At 39.9% G+C, this 21,179-nt stretch overlaps 1 protein-coding gene across 4 annotated transcripts in view; it reads left to right on the forward strand.

Moving 5' to 3' along the window:
* Itprid1 (ITPR interacting domain containing 1) overlaps positions 1-21,179 on the forward strand; it is a 119,289-nt gene that overhangs the window by 33,348 nt on the left and 64,762 nt on the right. For all 4 annotated transcript variants that reach the window (XM_052720601.1, XM_052720599.1, XM_052720602.1 and 1 more), the window contains 5 exons: positions 1-52; positions 2,288-2,374; positions 4,264-4,466; positions 13,785-14,359; positions 17,689-17,746. In XM_052720601.1, the coding sequence (XP_052576561.1) occupies positions 1-52; positions 2,288-2,374; positions 4,264-4,466; positions 13,785-14,359; positions 17,689-17,746 (975 nt within the window). The remainder of the gene's footprint in view (positions 53-2,287; positions 2,375-4,263; positions 4,467-13,784; positions 14,360-17,688; positions 17,747-21,179) is intronic.

Here is a 21,179-nt window from a genome sequence, read left to right on the forward strand (position 1 = left end):
CTTCTTTGCATGAACAAGGAATGGTTCAAATGACTGTGAAAGACTACATGAGGTAGGTAGCAGTCAGTCACTTCACTCTGAAATTTTACATCTATGTCATTAAATGGAGTAGAAACAATGATAATAATTTCTTCTTATTGATTCTATAGTTCTTGGGATCTCCTGAAATGTCACTCTCTTAGCTACTAGGATTGGAGTGTTTTCGATAGTCTTTGCAGAATTAGAGGTGTCTTAAATATCATAAAGGAGTGAGAGGATTGCAACAGCAAATGCTGGCCTGCTATGAAACTTAATTATCATATTTGCCTAAATGCATTCTCCTGCAATGTGTTGATTTACAGAAGGTGTACTCATGCTTTTGTCTGGCTGATGATGTTACACAGCATATTGTCTACTGACTGTTTAGATGTTGGTGGGAAGCAGTGTGTCTCTAATGGAGGAGAGAGTAGACTGCAGAGGGTGCTCCCCTGCGCAGCTGCATGACACTGAGTATAAAAGCCTACCTCAGATATACTGAACTGAAACCTTAGGTGGAGTTCAGAACTGTGCTTTGCAAACCCTTCAGATGACTCTAAGGCACAGTCTAGTTTTAAAAATGCTGGGACTGACTGAGCTCTTTGAGGCAAGGAATGCTTCCCGTTCTTGGGTCATTCTTGTAATTTCAGAACTATTCCAGAAAACTAAATATTCAGTGCTGATGTGCACACACTCCACAGTTCTTCCTCCTTTAGGTGATCGGTGGCTTTGCTCTGATGCAGTCGCATATTTATAAGGCTCAAGAAAATCTCCCAGGGAGCTCAAAGAGGAGCTTAAGAGGTGGATTCAGGGACAAGCTCATGCCCACATGGCTGGATCAAAACACCTGTTCATGGGTTCTTCTGGATCTAAGGCCGGTGCTGCTTCTAGGTTGCTCAAAGGAACATTGCAAAACTGAAGGAGCCCTCAAATTCAGAAAGAAAAACTGAAATTCAAAGATAGAAGGAGGTCTGACGTGTGGCAGTTTGTCTCTCTGATGCTGTGAAAAAAACACTGACCAAAAGCAACTTGAAGGATGCAAGGCTTTATCTGCCTTTCAGGTTACAGTCCTTCACTGAGGGAAGCCAGGGCAGGAACTCAAGGCAGGAACCTGGAGGCAGGGACTGAAGCAGAGACCACAGAGAAATGTGGCATGCTCAGCTACCTTTCTTATACAGCCCGGGCCCACCTCCCTATGGATGGGTCCATCCACAGTAGACTGAGCTTCCCTCCATCTAGAAAATGCCCTATAGATATTCCCACAGGCCAATCTGATGGAGGCAATTTACAAGTGTCTCTAGTCTGTGTGGTAAGTTGAAAACAAACAAACAAACAAACAAACAAAAACAAGAACAAGCCAGAAAACTAACCAGGACACAAGGCAATAAATAAAAAGATATATTTTCCCCTTTCCTCAAGCTCTATGGTCATTTAAAACTAGAATTCTTATTATTCAGGAACATGTTCTTTCTCATCTTTAATGAAAAGAAACAATTAAACAGAGAGGCAGGGTCCAGATGTTCTTACTCAGTATGGACAGGACTAAAACAAATTTAGCAACTCAAGTTTAGTAACCTGGTCTCTTTGGGAACATTGACATCTGCAGAGTGCTGTTTGATAAATTTTAATTGTATGCCAACTGTCTAATATGATCCATGATATACCTGAGCTACATAAAACAGAATTGTATTATAATACAGTTCAATTTTCTTTGGAAGTGCTTTAAAATGTTTTACAATACAGGAGTACCAGATATGGTGATTCTCATTGTTTTGGGTAGTAAGGGACTTCATTACTATTGCATATGGTTGGCCACAGGAGCTCTGGGGACACAGGTTAGAGACTGTTAGCCATGAAGTATGAAATTCTTCTTCATTGTGAGAAATTATGTGGAGTACCTCCAGTGGTTGTTTGCTGCATGTCTTTCATCACATAATATTAACTTCTTCCCTCAAGTTGGAGCCTAGCAAAGCTGTGTTCCCGAAAGGTCCCCCAATGATTTGCCATCTGTCAAGAGTGAGACATTCTGTCACCTTTATAATAAGCACTTGCAGGCACCTAACACTTAAATTCTCACACCTTCCATAACGATGCTCAGAAAGGAGGAGCACCCCTATGCTGCACACATTGCCTCCTTCCAAGGCGTGGCCACCATTGGCTTATTAGAAACAAGAGGAGACACAAATGCTTGCTCTGGAAGGGAAATCATCTCAAGGACCTCCTGAGAGAATCTAAATTAATGTGACTCATCTTTGATCCCCTTGCATTCTAGATCTCTGCATCAGTTCTCAGAGACTCCTACCCTGTCCAGAGGGACTAGTTTCAACTCGTGCTATTCCACCACAGGGGTACCACAAAGGTAGGTGACTTCCTGGCACTTTCATCCAGATAAATGATTCTGCTCAACAATTGGCTTCAGGAAATTATAAATCTGTATTTGAGAGATACTCGTTGAATTAATGGATGAGAGGATGAGCCAAGAATTTCCAAACCTGATTTTCAAGACCGTATTAAAAGAGGCAGTGAAATTGGAAAGGAGGTTAAGTACATATCACTAGGAAATAACCAATAAATGATTGATTAGATTGTACACTTGCTGGAATTTCATTCATTGACAAAACAAGGAAGATGTATACAGACTACAGCTCCATCTGTTAGAACTATCACTGGGTCACATTCTAAAACCACAAGGTGCAAGAAGGCATAGAGATACGTTATTATTGACAGGCCAAGCAGGTAAAATTTACAAAGTGTGTATACACCCAGGGAGAAAAGGATCGGGAGGAAACTTATAGACTTAGTGGAAAGTGGGGAAGAACTGAGGACAAAGATTTATACAATATTTTATTTTATAAAAGGTGAGTTCATTTTGTTTATTTCTTGTGCAATTAAATATGTTACAAGTTAATGATATTTTCATAATGGTTCAATATATGTTTAATGACAAGTCAATCAATAATCATGGTGGTGGCCATGACACTGTACCCTTTGGAAGTCAGTCTTTGTTAACTTTGTGTTATAGGTACCTACCCTCAGAACTTACAACACCACGGAGGTTCGAAAAGGTTATTAAAAATGGACTGAATAAAAATTTATACAGTGGGAACAATAGATAATTAAAATTTCGTGTGGAATTTAGGATTCTCTCCAAACTAATTTCTCATTTGAACCTTCTTTACATCAATTTGTCCATGGCATACAATCAACTGATTGTCACTGCAGCTTTCCAGATCATTCTAATGATTAAGGTATCCCAGGCAAGCCATTTAGACCACTCAATGTGAGTTCTTAACCTGCCTTTTCTTCCTTGATTGGGTCAGAAGGCAAATCAACAACTCTGCAAGTGACATCAGAAATTGTGAACATGATGCTGGTGGTGTCAGGGAAGAGGGCTTGCCCATGAGATTAATGAGACTGAGGCTCTGGAGAGGAAATTAGCTAAAGCGTCTCACATAAGCTCATGAAAGTAGCATGGAAAGGAAAGCAAACAGAAACCTTAATGAAGAGGCCAGAAAACCTGCTGGAACCTTATGAGAAGTTTCAGTTCCCACAGAGTCCACGGCATTTGAAAGTTCAAACAGCAGAATTTTTTGAGTGAGGATAAAACTCCTAGGTAACTGATTCTTAATTTCTGTGCCCACACAGACTAGAACATTTTGACAAAGGGATTTCTTGTTTCTCAGCCAAGACAAGACAAAATACAAACAAACAAACAAATAAACACTAGAACATATTCTAATCCTACCCAGGGAATTGAAAGCATTATTTGGAAACATTGATCCTATACTGTGTGTTGAGTGATGTCTTTGACAGATTTGTGTAACTAAGGATGCCCCAGACTGATGCTTTAAAAAATATTCTTCTATGAGTTTCCATTCCCAGTTTTTTGTTGTTTTCTGTTTCCTCTTTTGTCATCAGTTATTGTTTGGAGGTGATTGTCAGTGCACTGTCTATGACTTCCACTCCCCAGTCTTCCTGCCCCGTCCATTTTAACACTTGCCCAGTGGGAAAGAAAAGCCAGATGGATAAACTCATGGTTTTGTTTGTAAAGCACAGGCAAGTGTCCCTGGGTGGGGTGACCAATTGTCTTTTAAGTGAGCTATGTGAGTTTTAGCGAACCTACCATCTGTTTGTCTGTTCAAGATCTCCTTCCACTCAAATTGTGGAAGACTGGGTGAGTAGAGAAAAATGGCTTATGGTTAAATGGGCTGCTATAGATAAAGATATTCTCATTTTTTTTAATCTCAGCATTCCTGAATGGCTGGAATTTTGGGAAAAAGACCCAGTGGAGATTCTCCTGGATCTAGGCTTTGGTGCTGATGAGCCAGATATCTGCACACAAATCCCAGACAGATTCCTTGGTTGCAGCTCAGCAGCCAGAGGAATCAACATCCGTGTTTTTCTTGAAGCACAGAAGCAGAGGATGGACTTGGAGAACCCTGACTTGTACGGTAAGTAGGAGCTGATGGCATTGCCTCTCAGTACTTGGCACTGAGTACTGGGCCTCAGAGCCACATTTGACAGGATAGACTACTCATTGTGTGCAATACCATTCAAAACCCCAAGTGACTTAAAACAGAAAAGATTGACCTCTTGATCTCTCTTTATGTCTGCCGTGGTTTGGTATGTATATTTAGAAGGAAGACTGATTTGTTCCAGTATTACTGAAGGATTTGCCCTGACCCTACAACAATCTGGAGCATCACTAGTTGTAATAACAGGGAAATGATGGGAATGGGAAAGTATACTCAACACAGGTCTACTCAGATGTCATTGGCCAAAACAAGTCACAAACTCGAGGACAGTGGAATGTGCAATCCTGTGTAAGCCCAAAGGTGAAACACTCTTACCGGTACTCCAATATCTACTCCAGCCACACCCCAGGAGACAGATCAGCCTGCTCACCATGAAGCCTTAAGTGAAACCCTCTCCTCCACTAGGGGCTGCTTAGACTGCTACTGAATATGCCTTGAGATGCAGGTATCTGCTACTCACCTGTCATATCTGCCTGAAGTGTGGATTAACTACACTTAGTCTTACAGACAGTGTGTACTTGCTGTGTTTCTCTAGCATGTAGTCAATGAAATAACTTTTGCTAAGATATCTCAGCAGATCCTCTTGGAGAACCTGCACATGTACAAATAAGTTAGGAGAAAGAAACCTTGTAGCTAAACAGTTTATTTACCACCGGGTTGATGGACAGTTCTCAGGCTCCTAGAGGGAAGGTAGATAACATGTTCAAACTCATTTAAATCTGGAACTCCTCTTGGGTAAGCAAGGGACAATTCCATGGAATACATGACAGAGTTTGAGAAAATGTAGATCAGGAAGATAGCAAAGTTCTGATTCTGAAATAAGTTCTTTTAAATTCACTCAACATTACATCAATGAAAAGGAACTATTTTCTCAAGTAATTAATTGAGAAAGAGACTTCTATTGGATTTCTCAGTTTAGTTTCTCTTCCTCCTCCTTCTCCTCTTCCTTCTCTTCTTCTTGTTCGCCTAATTCTTCATCTTCTTCATCCTCCTCTTCCTCCCTTTCTCTCTCTCTCTCTCTCTCTCTCTCTCTCTCTCTCTCTCTCTCTCTCTCTTCCTCTCTCTCTCTCTCTGTCTCTCTCTTTGTCTCTCTCTGTATGAAATGGTTCTCAAAATGCCAGCAGTGAGGTTTTTTTTTTAAGAGTATGTAACCCTGAAGGTGTTTTGATATATTCTTTTTACTGCTAGAAAGAGTTACTATGGTTTCCCCTCCTTCCAGAAATGGAAGTTCTTTGATCAATTTTCAATTTCTAGAAAATATCCAGACTTAATGGTATTTATATAGTGTTTTGGCTAATCTGTATGGAAAGAATTTCACAAATGAAATTGAAACATTGTTTTTAGAGAAACCAAGGGTGGGCGTTTGGTCCTGGAGTGGGTGCCTCACTTTTACTTCTGCATAACACATGTACACTTTTACTTCAATAAAGCTAAGGAAGTCAAATATAAAGTAAGCAAGAGCTAAGTTAGTTGGCTACTGGAGATAGAGTTGAAAAGAATGTCTCATTCCTCAAAGTTACTGCAGAAGGTTCAAACCCAGGATAAGAATCAGTTATTTAACTTGCACCCAGGCCAACACAAAACATTCATACATGCTCTGGATAGTTGTTCTCTGACTTGACAGAACTGGTTAAATTGGTAGGTTTTGTCTTAGTCTAAGTACCAAAACTTGCTATGAGATGGATAGAAGGCAATTGTAAAAACAATTATGTCCCCAAGCTCATCAAAGAGATGATAGTTCATGCAAGCTTAAGATAGGGGAAGAATATAATCAGAATTATCTGGAAACACCCAAAACCCAAGAATTTCTCTAAAGGTCTTAAAAGAATTTCACTGCCCTCTGTGAAAAATCTACCAGGTCTTTCAAAGCAGCAGAATGATTGGCTGATAGTTTCTCCTTTCAGATAAAAAAAAACAACCAATCAACCAACCAACCAAACAAACAAACAAAAACCATGTGAGCACAGAATATGCTCAGGGAAGGCTCAATAGGTTGCTCTGGGGGTCCAGACAATAGAACAGAAGACAGCATCTGTGATGGTTGTCTTCATTGTCAACTTGCCTGGATTATTAAAGCACATCTCTAGTGTGCTGTGGGAGAATTCACAGAGAGGATAAATTAAGGGAGAAAGGTATGCTGGGAACATGGGCATTCCTATTCCATAGGCAGGAGTCCAGAATAGAATAAAGGGGAAAAGAGAAGTTCCAGCAGTCCAGACAGCCCTGCCCTATGCACCAAGCCAAGCTGCTCTGCTCTACAACGCCCACCTGGCCATTGTCAGCTGAAACCATGACCAGTATAAATAATTCCCTTAAGTTTTCTTTCTGAGGTATTTGGTAACAACTTTAAAAGGTGTCCAAACAATGCAGAAAATTGCTAGTAGGGAAGTGGGATCTTTGGTATGACTTTGACAATATTGCTCAGAAGGCTTTGGAAGCAGTTTGTGAGAGAAATTGGGGGAAGACAGGTAAGTGGACTGGAGAAGGCCCAGAATGATGCTATAAACAGCATTAATAGGGGATTGTAGAGGAAGTTCGGAAGACCCAAGTGCTGATAGAAGGCAAATAGTGAAGGTGGAGCTTGTAAGGGCTGAGAGGGTTTCCCCTCTGAGAACTAGGAACAGACTGGAAGCCACTTCTGTGATAATATGGCAAAACTTTTACATACTTTGTGCCAAGAGATTTGAAGAGAGGCTGAACTTAACAATGATGGACTGATTAGTATAACAGAGGAAATTTCAAAGCAGACTAGTATGCTGCTATAGTATGGTTATTGCTATTTGCTTCTGGCAAAATTTATAACAATATATGATTATTATGAGCAAAATTATAAATGAGCAAAATGTTAACGGGAAACATTTGAAAGGTGAGTTTGCCCAGAAAACCATGGAAAGGCAGAGTGGAGATCATGACTGTGAGACAACTGAAGCCATTAGAAGAAACCAAGTACTTTGCATCACAATAATAGAAAGTACATATTAAAGGCATCTTAAAAATTGGGCCACAGCTGAGGAAATGTTCACTGGGTAAAGGACTTGCTAAGTGAGTGTGTTGACTGGAGGTTGGACCCCCCAAAACGCATGGAAAACATCTGGGTGGGAGCTGCGTTTAGTGGTTAAAGTGTTTGCCATCTAAGTGTCAAGTAAGCACAGCAGAATGTCTGTAATTCCAGCCTTAGAAAGCAGAAATGGGATGCCTTAGAGAAAGCTGGGTAGCTAAACAAGCTGAAACAGTGAGCTCCAGGTTCAGTAAAAGACCTTACATCAATGTATTAGAGGGCAAGTTATCAAGAAAGGCACCTTACATCAACAATGGGCTACCACATACACATAAACTCATTTGCGTGTGCACCTGCATACACATACACACCCACACACAGGAGAACATGCATATAAAGTAGCATATACCGCATGCATACACATGCAAAAGACATAAATGAATTTGTTGAGACCTTATTAATCAGAGGCTCAGTGGAAATGTTTGAATTAATTTTAAAGACTAGAAGAAGAGTTTGGGGCTACCCTGCTCACACAAAGCTACTTAAGAAAGTAGTCATCTAGGCACTCGTAAGTTGCTTTAGTCATAGCTCAAGTGCATCCAGCTGCTGCTTGAGATAGCAGTAAACCTTGTCTTTATCAATGTGATGCTGTTTTTGTTGTTGTTGTTTGTTTTTTGTTTTTTTGGGGTTTTTTTGGTTTTTGTTTTTTGTTTTGTTTTGAGACAGGGTCTCACTATAGAGCTCTGGCTGTCCTGGATCTCACTATGTAGACCAAGCTGACATTAGTTGCACAGAGATCTGTCTGCCTCTGCCTCATAAGTGCTGTAACTGAAGGTGTGCACCACCACACCCAGCTCATGATGCTGGTTTATAAGCATGTAGTATGTAAAAAATCAAAGGATTATGATGCTTTCATCCATATTTCAAAGTAAAGCCTGGAATGTCAGGAAATTTTTCCTCCTGAGAGGACAATGTGTGTATGTAGCTATGAGAGGGAAGCCAAAGATGCAAAAGAGAACTCTGGAAGTTAGAGATCCCAGCAATATGGAACATCTGCCATGAAAAGCCACAGTCAATGAGCAGATCAAGACCAAGAGACGAGTCATATAGGCTGGGAATAATAAGACCAAAGCAGTCAGGCTTTACCAGCCCAATTGGAGTTCACAGAACGCCAATCTGTACCTGGATGGTGGATGTGGAGCCACAAGATTGAATGTTTGTCTTGTTGGTTTCAGACTTGTTTTGATCCCATACCTTTCTTTTGTGATTTCATCTTTCCATTTAGAAAGGAGAACGTTTATTTTAGTCCATCATATTTCAGAAGTATATAACCTACTTTTGATTTTACATAGTCTTTTGAGCTGTCCACATGGCTAAGAGTATAGATACTCTAGGAGATGGACTGATGCATTTTTGTATGAGTCCTCCATGAGTCTTTTGAAGGCCAAAAGTTAAATGCTATAATTTAATTTGGGTAACAAGTTGACAAGGGATGGACTTGTAATGGTTAACTTTGATTATTAACTTGACTATATTGAGAAACAAGAATTCAGTAAAGCACACTTTTGGGTATGTCTGTATGCTTCCAGAGAGGATTAACTATGAAAGTGGTAGGGAGACTATGCTGAATGTGAGTAGCACCATCCCACAGTCTTGGTGCTTAAATAGAATATAGAGAGCAAAATAACTTCCAGATATTTTTGTTTATACTCATAGATGAATATTATTCTCAGCCTTATGTAGAGAACCTTGCTTTCCAGAGAATGGTGGTGGATACAGAAAGACTCTTGGATGCACAAGGTACTGAGAATAAGTGCTCAGCTATGAATAAAACACTCATAACATTCTCTCTATAGCTCATGGAACATTACTCAAGAGAGTATGAAAATATTGTAAGAGTGGAAAAACTGGATGAGGGCCTGCAAAATGCCATCTTTTCAGCAATGTAGTGTCATTGTAACCTTGAACTTATAACTGCTAAAGATGCCCGCCCTGGCTGGGTCTGGGTAAGAATGGGCCCATCAACACTCAGGTATGGATGGAAGAGAGACTCAAAGGACCTCACCCTTCACTACTAACTATTTGCTACTGATGTATTCAGGAAGAAAGGAAGTAATTACCTTCAGTTGCATACACACTGGTGACTCCTCCAGGCTCCATTCCAATGCTAACATAGATAGCCCTAGTTAATCTAAACAAACCAAGAGTCATGAATCTGGGAAAAGAACTGGTAAAGATGGGTCAAGGGATAGTTGATAAGAACAAGAAAAAGATAAAAGAGGGGAAGGAGGAGTAACCAGAATATAGGGAGAGAAAGTAACCAGAATACGTTAAATATATGTATGGAACAGTGAAAGAGCTAAATAAAAAATAATATGGAAAAAGGAAATCCCACTGACTCAGGTATACATATTCTCTCCTCTTACTTTATTGGCTATGATGAGGTAGGCTGTCATCTTCTGCCACACCTTCCTCACTGGGATCGACTGAATCCTCCTCTGCAAACAGGAATAAAAATTTATCACCTCTCCTCTCCATCTTTCAAGTTTTCCTCTCAAGTATTTGGACATAGTAGTTAGAAAATATGACTAAGAGAGTGTCTTTGCCCAGCTATGTTGGCTTTTTACCATTGTTGAGTCATATAATCTTTTATTTTTTTTTTTTTTTTTTTTTTTTTTTTTTTTTTTTTTTTTTTTGGTTTTTCGAGACAGGGTTTCTCTGTGTAGCTTTGCGCCTTTCCTGGAACTCGCTTTGGAGACCAGGCTGGCCTCGAACTCACAGAGATCCGCCTGGCTCTGCCTCCCGAGTGCTGGGATTAAAGGCGTGCGCCACCACCGCCCGGCTGAGTCATATAATCTTTAAGTTATCATCAGGGTTTTGATAAAGCTGTAGTACAAAATAAAATTCCTTGCTTTCCCATCACCATGGTTTTATTATATCAATATACCAAAATAGAAAATAATTCAGTATGTTTTACAAACTGGCATCATATGCCTAAATTGTCTCTCACTTCTTGAGGTCCCTCTCCAGTGCTTATTAAGCCAATACTTCCATATATTGCTGGATTATTAAAGTACTGCAGCCATATTATGAAGAAAGACTAACAAATTGAGAATATGCTTAAGTATGAAAGTAAATGAGAATCCTCATTAATTACTCTTTGTTTCTTGAAAGATTGAAAACAATATAGTTCTTTTAAATAACTTTAAAAAATTTTTAAACATAATTCTTTATTGATTCTTTGGAAATTTCACATCATGTACCCCAATTCTGCTCACCTCCCAGTCCCTCCATATTCACCCCTCACCCCTACAGTATGCTCCCCCCAAAATTAATTCAAAACAAACAAACAAAAGAAACTCACCTCATTTCTCCATCTTTCCAACACCTCTTTATTTATCCTAGTTGAATCGGGAGCTGCTGGTGTGTCATGCAGTACACCCTTCTGCCCAGTCAGCCTCACTCACAAGATGTTCATTGCAATGAGTCATCGGTCTGGCTCAAGGCCTCTGATTTCTGGTACACCATCATCACTAGTCCCCCATCAAAATCCTCTTGGATATCCTGTTGTTGCCCCGAGTCATGGAGATCCTGAGGTTATTGTTCAGCAGGACCAGTACTTTTGAGCACTCCAGCAGGTCATAGATGGGGTAGCTCTTAGGGTGGGCCAACCCAAGGCCCAGGATATGGGTCTGGACCTCTGGGACTAGCTCTCCAACATCTGGGGTGGGGCCATCTCTCCAGAGTACTCTCTCATGGGAGTTGGGCATCACCAGCTCTCCTGCTGCAAAGGGCAGAGCCAGCTACCCCAGGCCAGGAAGGGACAGGACTGTCTTAGTACAGCCTCGGGTTTCAACACCCATGGTTCCTGTGACTCCCTATGGCAACACAAGCCATGAACATCAGCCCAGACCCTGGCTACTGTTGGGCAATGGACCCAGATATGGCTGATGGCAGCAGCCCAGGCCCATCCCCATGTGGCTATGCAGGCCACTAGGATTGGCATGGCCCCCATGGCAGCAAGGCCCTCAGACACCAACTACAGGTGGCAGCCCAGACCCCTGGCGTTGGCATTGCCCTTGATAGTATCAGGAGTCATGAACATCAACACAGACCTATACTGCCTATTTACATATCTGTACAGCACAGCTCTCTCTCTCCCCCTCTCTCTGTGTGTGTGTGTGTGTGTGTGTGTGTGTGTGTACATATATCTATCTTTCTCTCTCTCTCTCTCTCTCTCTCTCTCTCTCTATATATATATATATATATATATATATATATATATCCATGATTATAAAAGTTAAAAAAACAAAACCACGAATATTTACTATGTTTGGCACAGAGCTAAGCACTGCATGTGTATTAACTCATGCACAGCAGGGCTAAACTTGCAGCAGTGGATGATTCTAGAACCAGGCCTCCTGATTCCATATGCTATCCCATATGTGAGTGATGGAGATGATGGACACAATGACGAGACAGTTAGTGCATGAAGCTGTGGGAAGCATATTTGGGCAACTTCATGTTGAAAACCTGGGTTACTGCTTTAGGAAGTGTTTTATCTTTTGCAGTAGTACAGATGGACGCTGGGACTTTGTCCACTGGGAAAGCACTCTACCACTTAGCCACACCCTCAGCCCTTGAGCTTATCTTTTGACATTTAGTTTTCAGAGTTTATCTCTAGGTTTTTTTTAATGAATTAGCATATGACAACTATATGTTAATCACTATATGTGGATCCACAAAGTTATGTGCCTCCATCTAAATTTAAAAGATAACAGCTTTCATCCTTGTGATACAGTAATTTCTCTTCCAGGACTTTATTGTTTTCTTCTACTTTATTTGTCCTTTCCTCTAGTTTTTTATAGCGTTCTTCCCATTTTTTGTCTTTTCCTCTATATAAGCCTCTACCTTCTTCATGATATTATTCATAAGGCTGTTTTCTTCTGCTTCTTCCAATTTTTGATGTTCAGGTCTAGATGTTGGAGGAGGGCTAGGTTCTGGTGATGCTATATTGCTCTTCATTTTGTTGTATGTACTTCTGCTTTGACATCTGCCCATCTCCTTGTGGTTCATTCTTGGTCTTATCAACGCACTTGGTTCAGACAGAGTTGACAGAATCAGGAAGTCTCTCTCTCTTGTCCAGATGGGAGCTCTCTTGTCCAAATAGGAACTCCGGGGCAGGATGGGAACTCTTGTCCAGATGGGAAGTCCAGAGCAGGATGGGCGCTCTTGTCCAGAAGGGAAGTCCGGGACAGGACAGGAGCTCTTGTCCAGAAGGGAAGTCCTGAGGCAGGATGGGAGCTGGGGGCCAGTCTCTAAGTCTCAGGAAGTGGCTGGGGTCTCGGGCAGATGGGCGTGGGGGCAGGGTGTGGAGATTGCAGGGTCTGCCGGGGGTCTTGGAGAAGGGGAGCCTTCCCGGTAGGGCTAGAAGGGAACCTGCCCGGTGGCCAGAACCTGGGGCCAAGTTGGGCAGGTCTTCCCCGGAGTGGCTGGTGCCCAGGGATGGGATCTAGGCTGAGCCCATACACTCACCTCTTGTCCAGAAGGGAAGTCCCGGGGCAGGATGGGAGCTAGGGACCAGTCTCTAAGTCTCAGGAAGTGGCTGGGGTCTTGGGCAGATGAGCGTGGGGGCAGGGTGTGGAGATTGCAGGGTCTGCCAGGGGTCTTGGAGAAGAGGAGCCTTCCCCGGTAGGGTTAGAAGGGAACCTGCCCGGTGGCCAGAGCCTAGGGCCAAGTTGGGCAGGTCTTCCCCAGAGTGGCTGGTGCCCAGGGATGGGGTCTAGGCTGAGCCTGGACACTCACCTCTGGTCCAGAAGCCAGTAACTTCTCATTAGGTAGAGGTTTCATCTTCAGAGATGTGGCATTGCTGGGAAAAACTTGAGTTTTAACAGCTTGAAGTCTTTGTTTTCTCAGATAATCACATTACCCATTCTTTAAGTGCATTTTCCTTCCTTCATTTGAATTTTCTTATTGTGTGTGCCTGTGTACATGAGCCTGTATACCCTGACACACATGTGGAGGCCAGAGGACAACTTGTAGAAGTTGTTTTTCTCCTTTATCATGTGGATTCCAGGAATCACACCAAAATAATCAGGATTGGCTGCAAATGACTTTACCTGCTGAGCCATCTCACTGGCCCCATCGTTTAGTCCTTATTGTGTTATTTACTTCTTTGTAGTAGTATCATAGAAAAAAAAACTGTCCTAAAATGTCTATATTCCTATGTTCTTCAGGCCGGTTCCAACAGTTGGAAATCTTGGATCATGTGACCAATGCCTTCTCAACTTTGTTGAATGATGTTAACACCCTCCAGAGCCAAGCTGAAGAGAAAGCTGGAAGACAGGGTATGCACAGCCCCACATCCAGTGGCGCTAAAGAGCATCAGCAAAGAATGAGTCAACTTTTAAGGAGAACTTCAGGACAGAATATCAGGAGGGTTGGTAACCCAGCACTGTCAGAATCATTCAAGATGGAAGATGAGACTTCTACTCTGCCAACCAAGCCATGGGAGCATAGACTGGAATTACAAGTGGCTTCCATTAGCAATGATGAGAGTCAAGTGCCTCCTTCTATAGAGCATGGTTCTGCCCGAGCCTGCAATGACTTGTTACCTTGTCTTCCTCCACAAGCTCTTCTGGACAAGCAATGGCCTTGTTCATCCTCACTGGCAAAACAGTCTCCTCATACCAATGTGTCTGAGGGGTCAGTTAGGAGAAAAACTTGGAAGGAGAAGTGGATTCACATGGACAAGCTTAAGAACTTGTCTCACATTGTGAGTAAAGGACCAGACTCCTTTGAAATGGAAGAGGTGAGTATTGTCTCTACTGCTCAGCCTCCTATTGAAAATGGCCCATTTCACCATATCTTTTTGCCTTCTTGCCTCCATTGATCCACTTGATATCCCAACCTTTTGCTCTTTTATTTTACAGTTCCAAATTCAGTTTAGTCTGAGACACTTAAAGTTATTGTAATTGCTTCAGGAAGAACCAAACTGGTATGAAACCAGCCTTCTCCTATTGTGTTAGTTACGTTTCTACTGTTATGCTAAGATACCATGACAACTTATGGGGCTAGTTTCCTTTATTTACTTGTTTTATCATTTATTGATAATCATATATTGAAACCTTGCATTAAGTTTCAACTGCATCCTCTACTTCTTCATTATTTTTTTCGTCTCACTCATACTAATTTGCACTCTTTTTCTGATATCTCCTTTTGTATTTAGTTAATAAAATGTGTGTGTGTGTGTGTGTGTGTGTGTGTGTGTGTGTGTGTGTGTGTGTGTGTTTCCTCTTACCTCTGTATTCATAATGGAAACTAGGATGGGGCATGAGCTTATTGATAACTGTTCATTAACATAGTTACAAAGGAATAAGGAAGGGTCCTTTGCAAACCCCTATATATCTGAACTACTCCAAGATGAGTGGGGTAATTGATTTAATTTATAAATCACAAGATGGCAGTTGCCTCTCTGCTGAGCCCTCATGTGCCAGGCACAGCCAGCAGCACAGAGTTGATAACAGAATCTGCTTTGAAAGGAGTGATAACAAGAATAGGCACACAAAGCAACGCCAGGGAGAAATGGGCACAGGTCCACAGATGGGCCCTTATATCATTCTGCAAACGTATTTTGTGATAGCCAAGAAGCAACGAAAAGTATGATTAAGTAGCCAGGTGGCTAAGAAGATCAAGGAACTTAGGGAGAGTAAAGCTTAAGTATGCCTTGAAAGAAAACTAGGGTTTAGTCAGGGAAGGATGCCTATAGTAACCCTCCTGCCCCTCAAAGATGAAAATGTTTCATTAAATACATAGCTACCAATGAACCTAGTATGTATTTATGTTTGCATGCACACATGTACCTTATATAAATCCTAACAAGGAACCTTTACAAGATTAAAACACCACTTTTTGTGCCACATCATTTTTTGTCAATTTATAACACTCTACCAAAGATCGGTTTTCTTCCAGTTTTGTAATTTTATTCATTATTTTAAATTCAATTTAATATTATAAGGCAAATGCATACTTGTAAAGATTACTTGAACAATAAAATAATAATTTCATTAAATATTTCCTAAATTAAATATCACTAAATACTCTATGGTAATCCAAGATGGCTTCCATAACAAACGAATATTGGGCAGGTGAGGTGGCGCCACATGTAAAGGTACTTGCCATTGAGCTTAAAGACCTGAGGTTGATCCCCAGAACTTATTTGGTGGAAGGAGAGAACTGACCCTGCAGTTTGTCCTCCACAAATAGACACACACACACACACACACACACACACACACACACACACACACACACACTAAATGTATAAAAAGAAAACTAGAATATTATGTAGAATTTCATAACCAACTTCAACATTTTCTTGTATATGTGAAAAGCTTCATATGTATATAAATCAGAGATAACCCTAAAACAATAGGAAAGAAACTCACCTCTTAAAACAAACAAAAAAGTTTTTGTAAAATGTATTAGCACTGTAGAAAATACTATTGCACTCAATGCCATATGAATTAGTAAATGCAGTGTAGGGAGACTGCATAGTAAACAGGAGCCAATGTTGGGTTTAACATCTATTTTTGAATGACAAATCTAAAAATTCAAATACAAGAAATAAAAAATATGTGTGAAATTGACAGATTTTTGAGGCATTTAAATGATAGCCAATATGCATAAATATCTGGCCAGTAGAGTTTTAACTATGGTTGGCCAAATTTTCCCTTAAAGCCAATCTATCACACTTTCCTCCAGGCCTGTTAAATGTTTCTTTTGGCCACATTTGGCTTGAATCTCAAAACTATAATTACAACAAAAATTTTACATAGATTTCTAATGCAAAGATCAACACATTCTGTATTTAATTCAACTAAGCAGTATTGAGTCAGTTCCTTTCTTTTTAATTTACCAAGAATATTAAGTGAATTTAATGCTTGTGAAACACAGGCAGTTACACTATATGACATATGCTTCTTTATGTTCCTGATTAATAGCCTGTGCCCTCCCTTCTTTAGTGAATGGACACTGTATTTCAGAAAACACATGTGAGACCAATGGTTTTATTGTCAGTTGGCATCTTCATGGGGTGCAGACTGCTTCTTTATTCAATTTTTACAGATTTTGAAAACTAATAACTTTGTATTGGGTAGAAAACTCAAGGATCTGCCTGGCATTTACTTTAAATTGTTGAACCCTTTTCTTCCATTATTGTTTTCCAATTGAAAAAAATGTGGGAAGAGAGTTTCTCATGACATTTAAAAATGTGATGATGTACATTGGTTAGAGATACCAAAACCAATGAAAGGAATGCTGGTAAGTACATCTAATCAATTCTGAGTATAAGGTACCACTCCCCCAAATTCTTGAATAAGAACTTTTGACTTCATAACTATAGCTAGAAAAAGTTTGCAAAACATAAATCCTACAAAGAAACATTCCAAAATTAAGACAGCAACTGTTTTCACCTCTCTTTTTCTGGGTGACACATTTCTACAGTGAGCTATGTTACTCTTTAAAGATAATAGTTACTGCTTTGTTTTAGCAATAGTTTTGCCATCATTTGTAGAATATTATCCATTAATTTCCAAAATATTTCAAAAATAAACCCTGCTCTCTTAATTTAGAAATAAATTTTGGGCTCTCTCTCTCTCTCTCTCTCTCTCTCTCTCTCTCTCTCTCTCTCTCTCTCTGTGTGTGTGTGTGTGTGTGTGTGTGTGTGTGTGTGTATAAGGACTATGCAGCAGCTGGATTATCTGAATTACTGTGCATAAGCTTATCAAGCCATAATTAGCTAGCTTTCTCACACATATTTAATATTCTTCAGTGGCAAAAGAAAGTTCTAATGCACAACTTCCAGAAAGAACCTTGATCCTCCCACCCAGGAGTGATGCTCCCATCCAAGAGTGATCCTCCCACTCAGGAGTGATCCCCCCCCCCATGAACTCTTTGAATTCTTTGAGCCCTTCTTGTGGACACCTCATGCCACCTCCTCCCAGAAGCCTATTTGGGTTCAGCAACTCATGCTTCTCCCTCTATGTGGTTATCAGTGGATAATCATTGTTTATTGACTAAATAAAGTGAATTTGTTATGAAAACATTTCTAATGAAATTGATGCATTTTTGATGTTTTAGGTCCAAAGCTTTGAAGAAGATACTGGCAACCCTATTAACCCGATTTCAGGAATTGTAGGTAAGAATTCAATAATGGATATGAATGACTTCATCAGTCGAGAGAGAATAAAATAGCCGGTACTTAGCTCAGTTAAAATACATGAAGATTCATTATCTCCATGAAAGTCCCATATATTTCTATATTGTCTGGGTTGCAATGTAAATATACATGTCAATTTTAAAATACTTTTCAGGAAAATATTCACTATCCCTGTGCCTATTGTGTGTGGCTTGTCCAATAGTATCTGTATGAGCCGTGTGTGGTAGAATGGATTTAACATCTGAGACTGAATGGATGCTTTCCTCCTCCCTGGTCCTGGATGTGGCACAAGTTACCCCATTTTGCCGGCCTCAGATTTTCCATAAATAATAAAGAAATAAGTGCAAATAATTTTTAAGTTTCCTACAGACACTTGCACTCTGAATTTTGTATGACCCTGCATCAGACTCTCAGGGGATAGAAATTGCCAGGTTGCAGCCTTCCTGGTCTCTTCTTGGGATGATGCTCCACATTCTAGAGAAGCAGGAGCTTCTCATCCCCCCTAGTCACAGCTCTCACAGCTGCCATGGTCCTTCAGTGGAGCTGGAAGCGGGCAGAGATTAGTCAAGCAAAATAGAGCAGATGAAGCTAGTGTGTTTCCTGGAAGAAAATATGCAAATTTTAAATTTAATTTAGTGTGGTGTCAAACACATCTTTTCCAGTACAAAGTGTATGTATGGGTCTCATTTTGCTAAATGCTGTTTAGAAATTATGCATTAGTAATTATAGGGTCCTGCTGATTACATAAATTGTTATCCTGCTCTTCAAGTAATTACCACATAACCTGCATTGAGGTTTATAAGACAAAAATAAGCATCTGTTTTCCATCTAATTGAATGCTTCTCAATGAAGCTGGAGGTCCCCTTGTCAATAGGAACTGCCTTCCTTGACATTCAATTAGGAGGTCTACTGATATCACATAAGCCATCCCAATTATTCCGAAAAGATTATGTGGGAAGTCAGGCAAAATGAGAGGCTAAGGGAGAGAAGTGGTAGTTTGCCTAATAAGAAAAATCTGGACAGGTGGGATTTTCTTTTTTTCTTTTTATTTTTTTTTTTCAAAAATAGCGTTGTGCCAAAGTGTGGTAGCACATGTCTGTAATCACAGCACACAGGAGGCTGAGGCAGGAGGATGGTAAGTTTGAGACCAGCCTGGGATACCCTGTCTCAAAACAACAGAATAAAATTAGGACTGAGATCCAAGAGTTAAATTAATTGAGTTAAGGAAGCAAGAAAATTATCTTGTATCACTTTGAAATATATATATATATATATTCAAAAATATAAATATATATACATATATATTTATATTCATGCAATTTTAAATGCAAAATTCCAAAGATGACTTCATCTAAATTAGTGCATGAGCTTTTTCATGGCCAGTAGACTATGGCTGGATAGTTTTAGGACACTTGCTGATGATTCTTAATCCCTTGGGTACTTCCTGAATCTTGGGATGTCTACTCCTGGAACACTTCTTCTGGGAAACTAGCCTCATGCTGCCTGGAGATGCCTCATTTGGATATCCTGGTAGATGGCCCCTAATTACCTTGCATGTGAATGAGCCATCCTTGATGCCTAGTCTAGTCAACTTTGAGCTGAAACTAGCCCAGAATCAGGAGACAACCATACAGCCAAGCAAGCTAGCCTGCAATTGTTTAAAGTCACACATTACATATAAATAATTGAGAGCACAGATAATCTCATAAACCATTAAGGCTCAGTTGCCTCTACTCATGCACAAAATTCTGAATATTAGCAAAAAGTGTAACTACTTCATGTGTGAATTTGAGCAAAGTGACTTCTTATAGGTTATGGAGACCAAAGCTAAAAATAATGTATCCTTGTTAAACCTCTCAAAAGTTAACACTAGAATGACAGGCAATATAAGGAAGGAAATACATGTGCATGCTATTTAAAATGGGAATGTACATCTTCTATATTCCAGAAGCCATGGGGATTGTGTAGGTTCTGTATGAGAGAGAAAAATGTGGGAGAAGTTGTGTGGATGATTTTAAATGAAGAACCCATCAAGGGATTAAAGGAAATGGTTTACTAAAACAGCACAACACATCAATGGCATAGTTTTCAAATAGAACTATTAGACTGATCAGGGCACACATTTCCTGACACTTCAGAAAATGAACAAACATGGAAAGCTGCCACAAGATTTAACTCTTTAAAATCTGGTTATTTAGAAGAAATATCTGCCACTGAAAGATTGACTACAAGAAACTTTCAGAAATGACTGGAGGTGATCATTCCCAATGAGATATATGAGGAAATTCCATGCCCCAGGAGAGCAGTGCTCCAGGGGTAAAATTCTACTCAGATCTACCATTCAAGTTCTGATTCTGTTTCTGATGATAGGCTGCTTTCCCATGAATCACTGCGATTCCCAAAGTATTTCTAAAAGTTCTAACTAAAGACACTGAAAATAGACTATCAGCGGGCGAATAGTTGAGAGTTCCAGTGCTTGAGAGAAAGGACTGAAACCTGGGCAGGGTTTTCAAGGAAAGCAAAAGCCTTCTCCTATCTGAGGTGGCTTCATTTGGCATCTTTCCAAAACTCAACCAGAAAGTTGTGTTGCAAGCCAAAAAACAAAACAAACAAACAAACAAAAACAAAAACAAAAAAGACCGAAGACAAAATCCGGGATGAAGACAGAAGGATTTAGGAAAGGAAGGAAGCATGAATCCTAGAAAAAAGATGGCTAGCCTAGGAAATCCCCAAATTCTGGGTATGAAATTTGCCCACAGGACTGTTCAGTATTTGAACTAAATGTGGAATATAAATTTCAGGAAGACCAAGAAATAACAAAGGCTGAAAGAAGTGAAAAAATAGGCAGATTTCCATGAAGGTTCCTTGCATCCTGAGATAGTAACTGTTCTCAGTGTCTAGTCCCAATAAAATTTATTACACATGAAGAAATAAGAAAGTACAACCAACACTCACAAAAAAATAATGGAGAAAAGCTGTCAGAAACCCTGGATGTTGGAATCACCAAATATAATCATGTTAAATTTTATAAAAAGAAAATATGTCCACAATAAGAAAAATGATAACAAATCTCAAAAGCAAAATAGAAATTATAACACAAAAAATTAAATGAGTGATATAACTTTTAAAATTCACACTTCAGTGGATGAGTTTAACAGCAAGCTGAGCAGGTAGTACACACCCATAATTCCAGCTTCTAAGGACAGTATAGGAACACTACAAATTTTAGGCCAGTCTGTTCGACAAAGTCAAACTCAGCTCCCCCCAAGTTTTAAACACTGATTGGAAATAATAAAAAAAAACTTAGTGAGCTTTAACATACATGTGTTACATATTACAAATGCATCATTGATAGAAATTATTCAATAATGTTAAAAGGGCAAACAAATTTAAATACCACAGGAAAAATTAT

Source organism: Peromyscus californicus, unplaced genomic scaffold (assembly GCF_007827085.1).
Source record: "Peromyscus californicus insignis strain IS unplaced genomic scaffold, ASM782708v3 Scaffold_6__1_contigs__length_162567912, whole genome shotgun sequence".
NCBI classification, from domain to species: domain Eukaryota; kingdom Metazoa; phylum Chordata; class Mammalia; order Rodentia; family Cricetidae; genus Peromyscus; species Peromyscus californicus.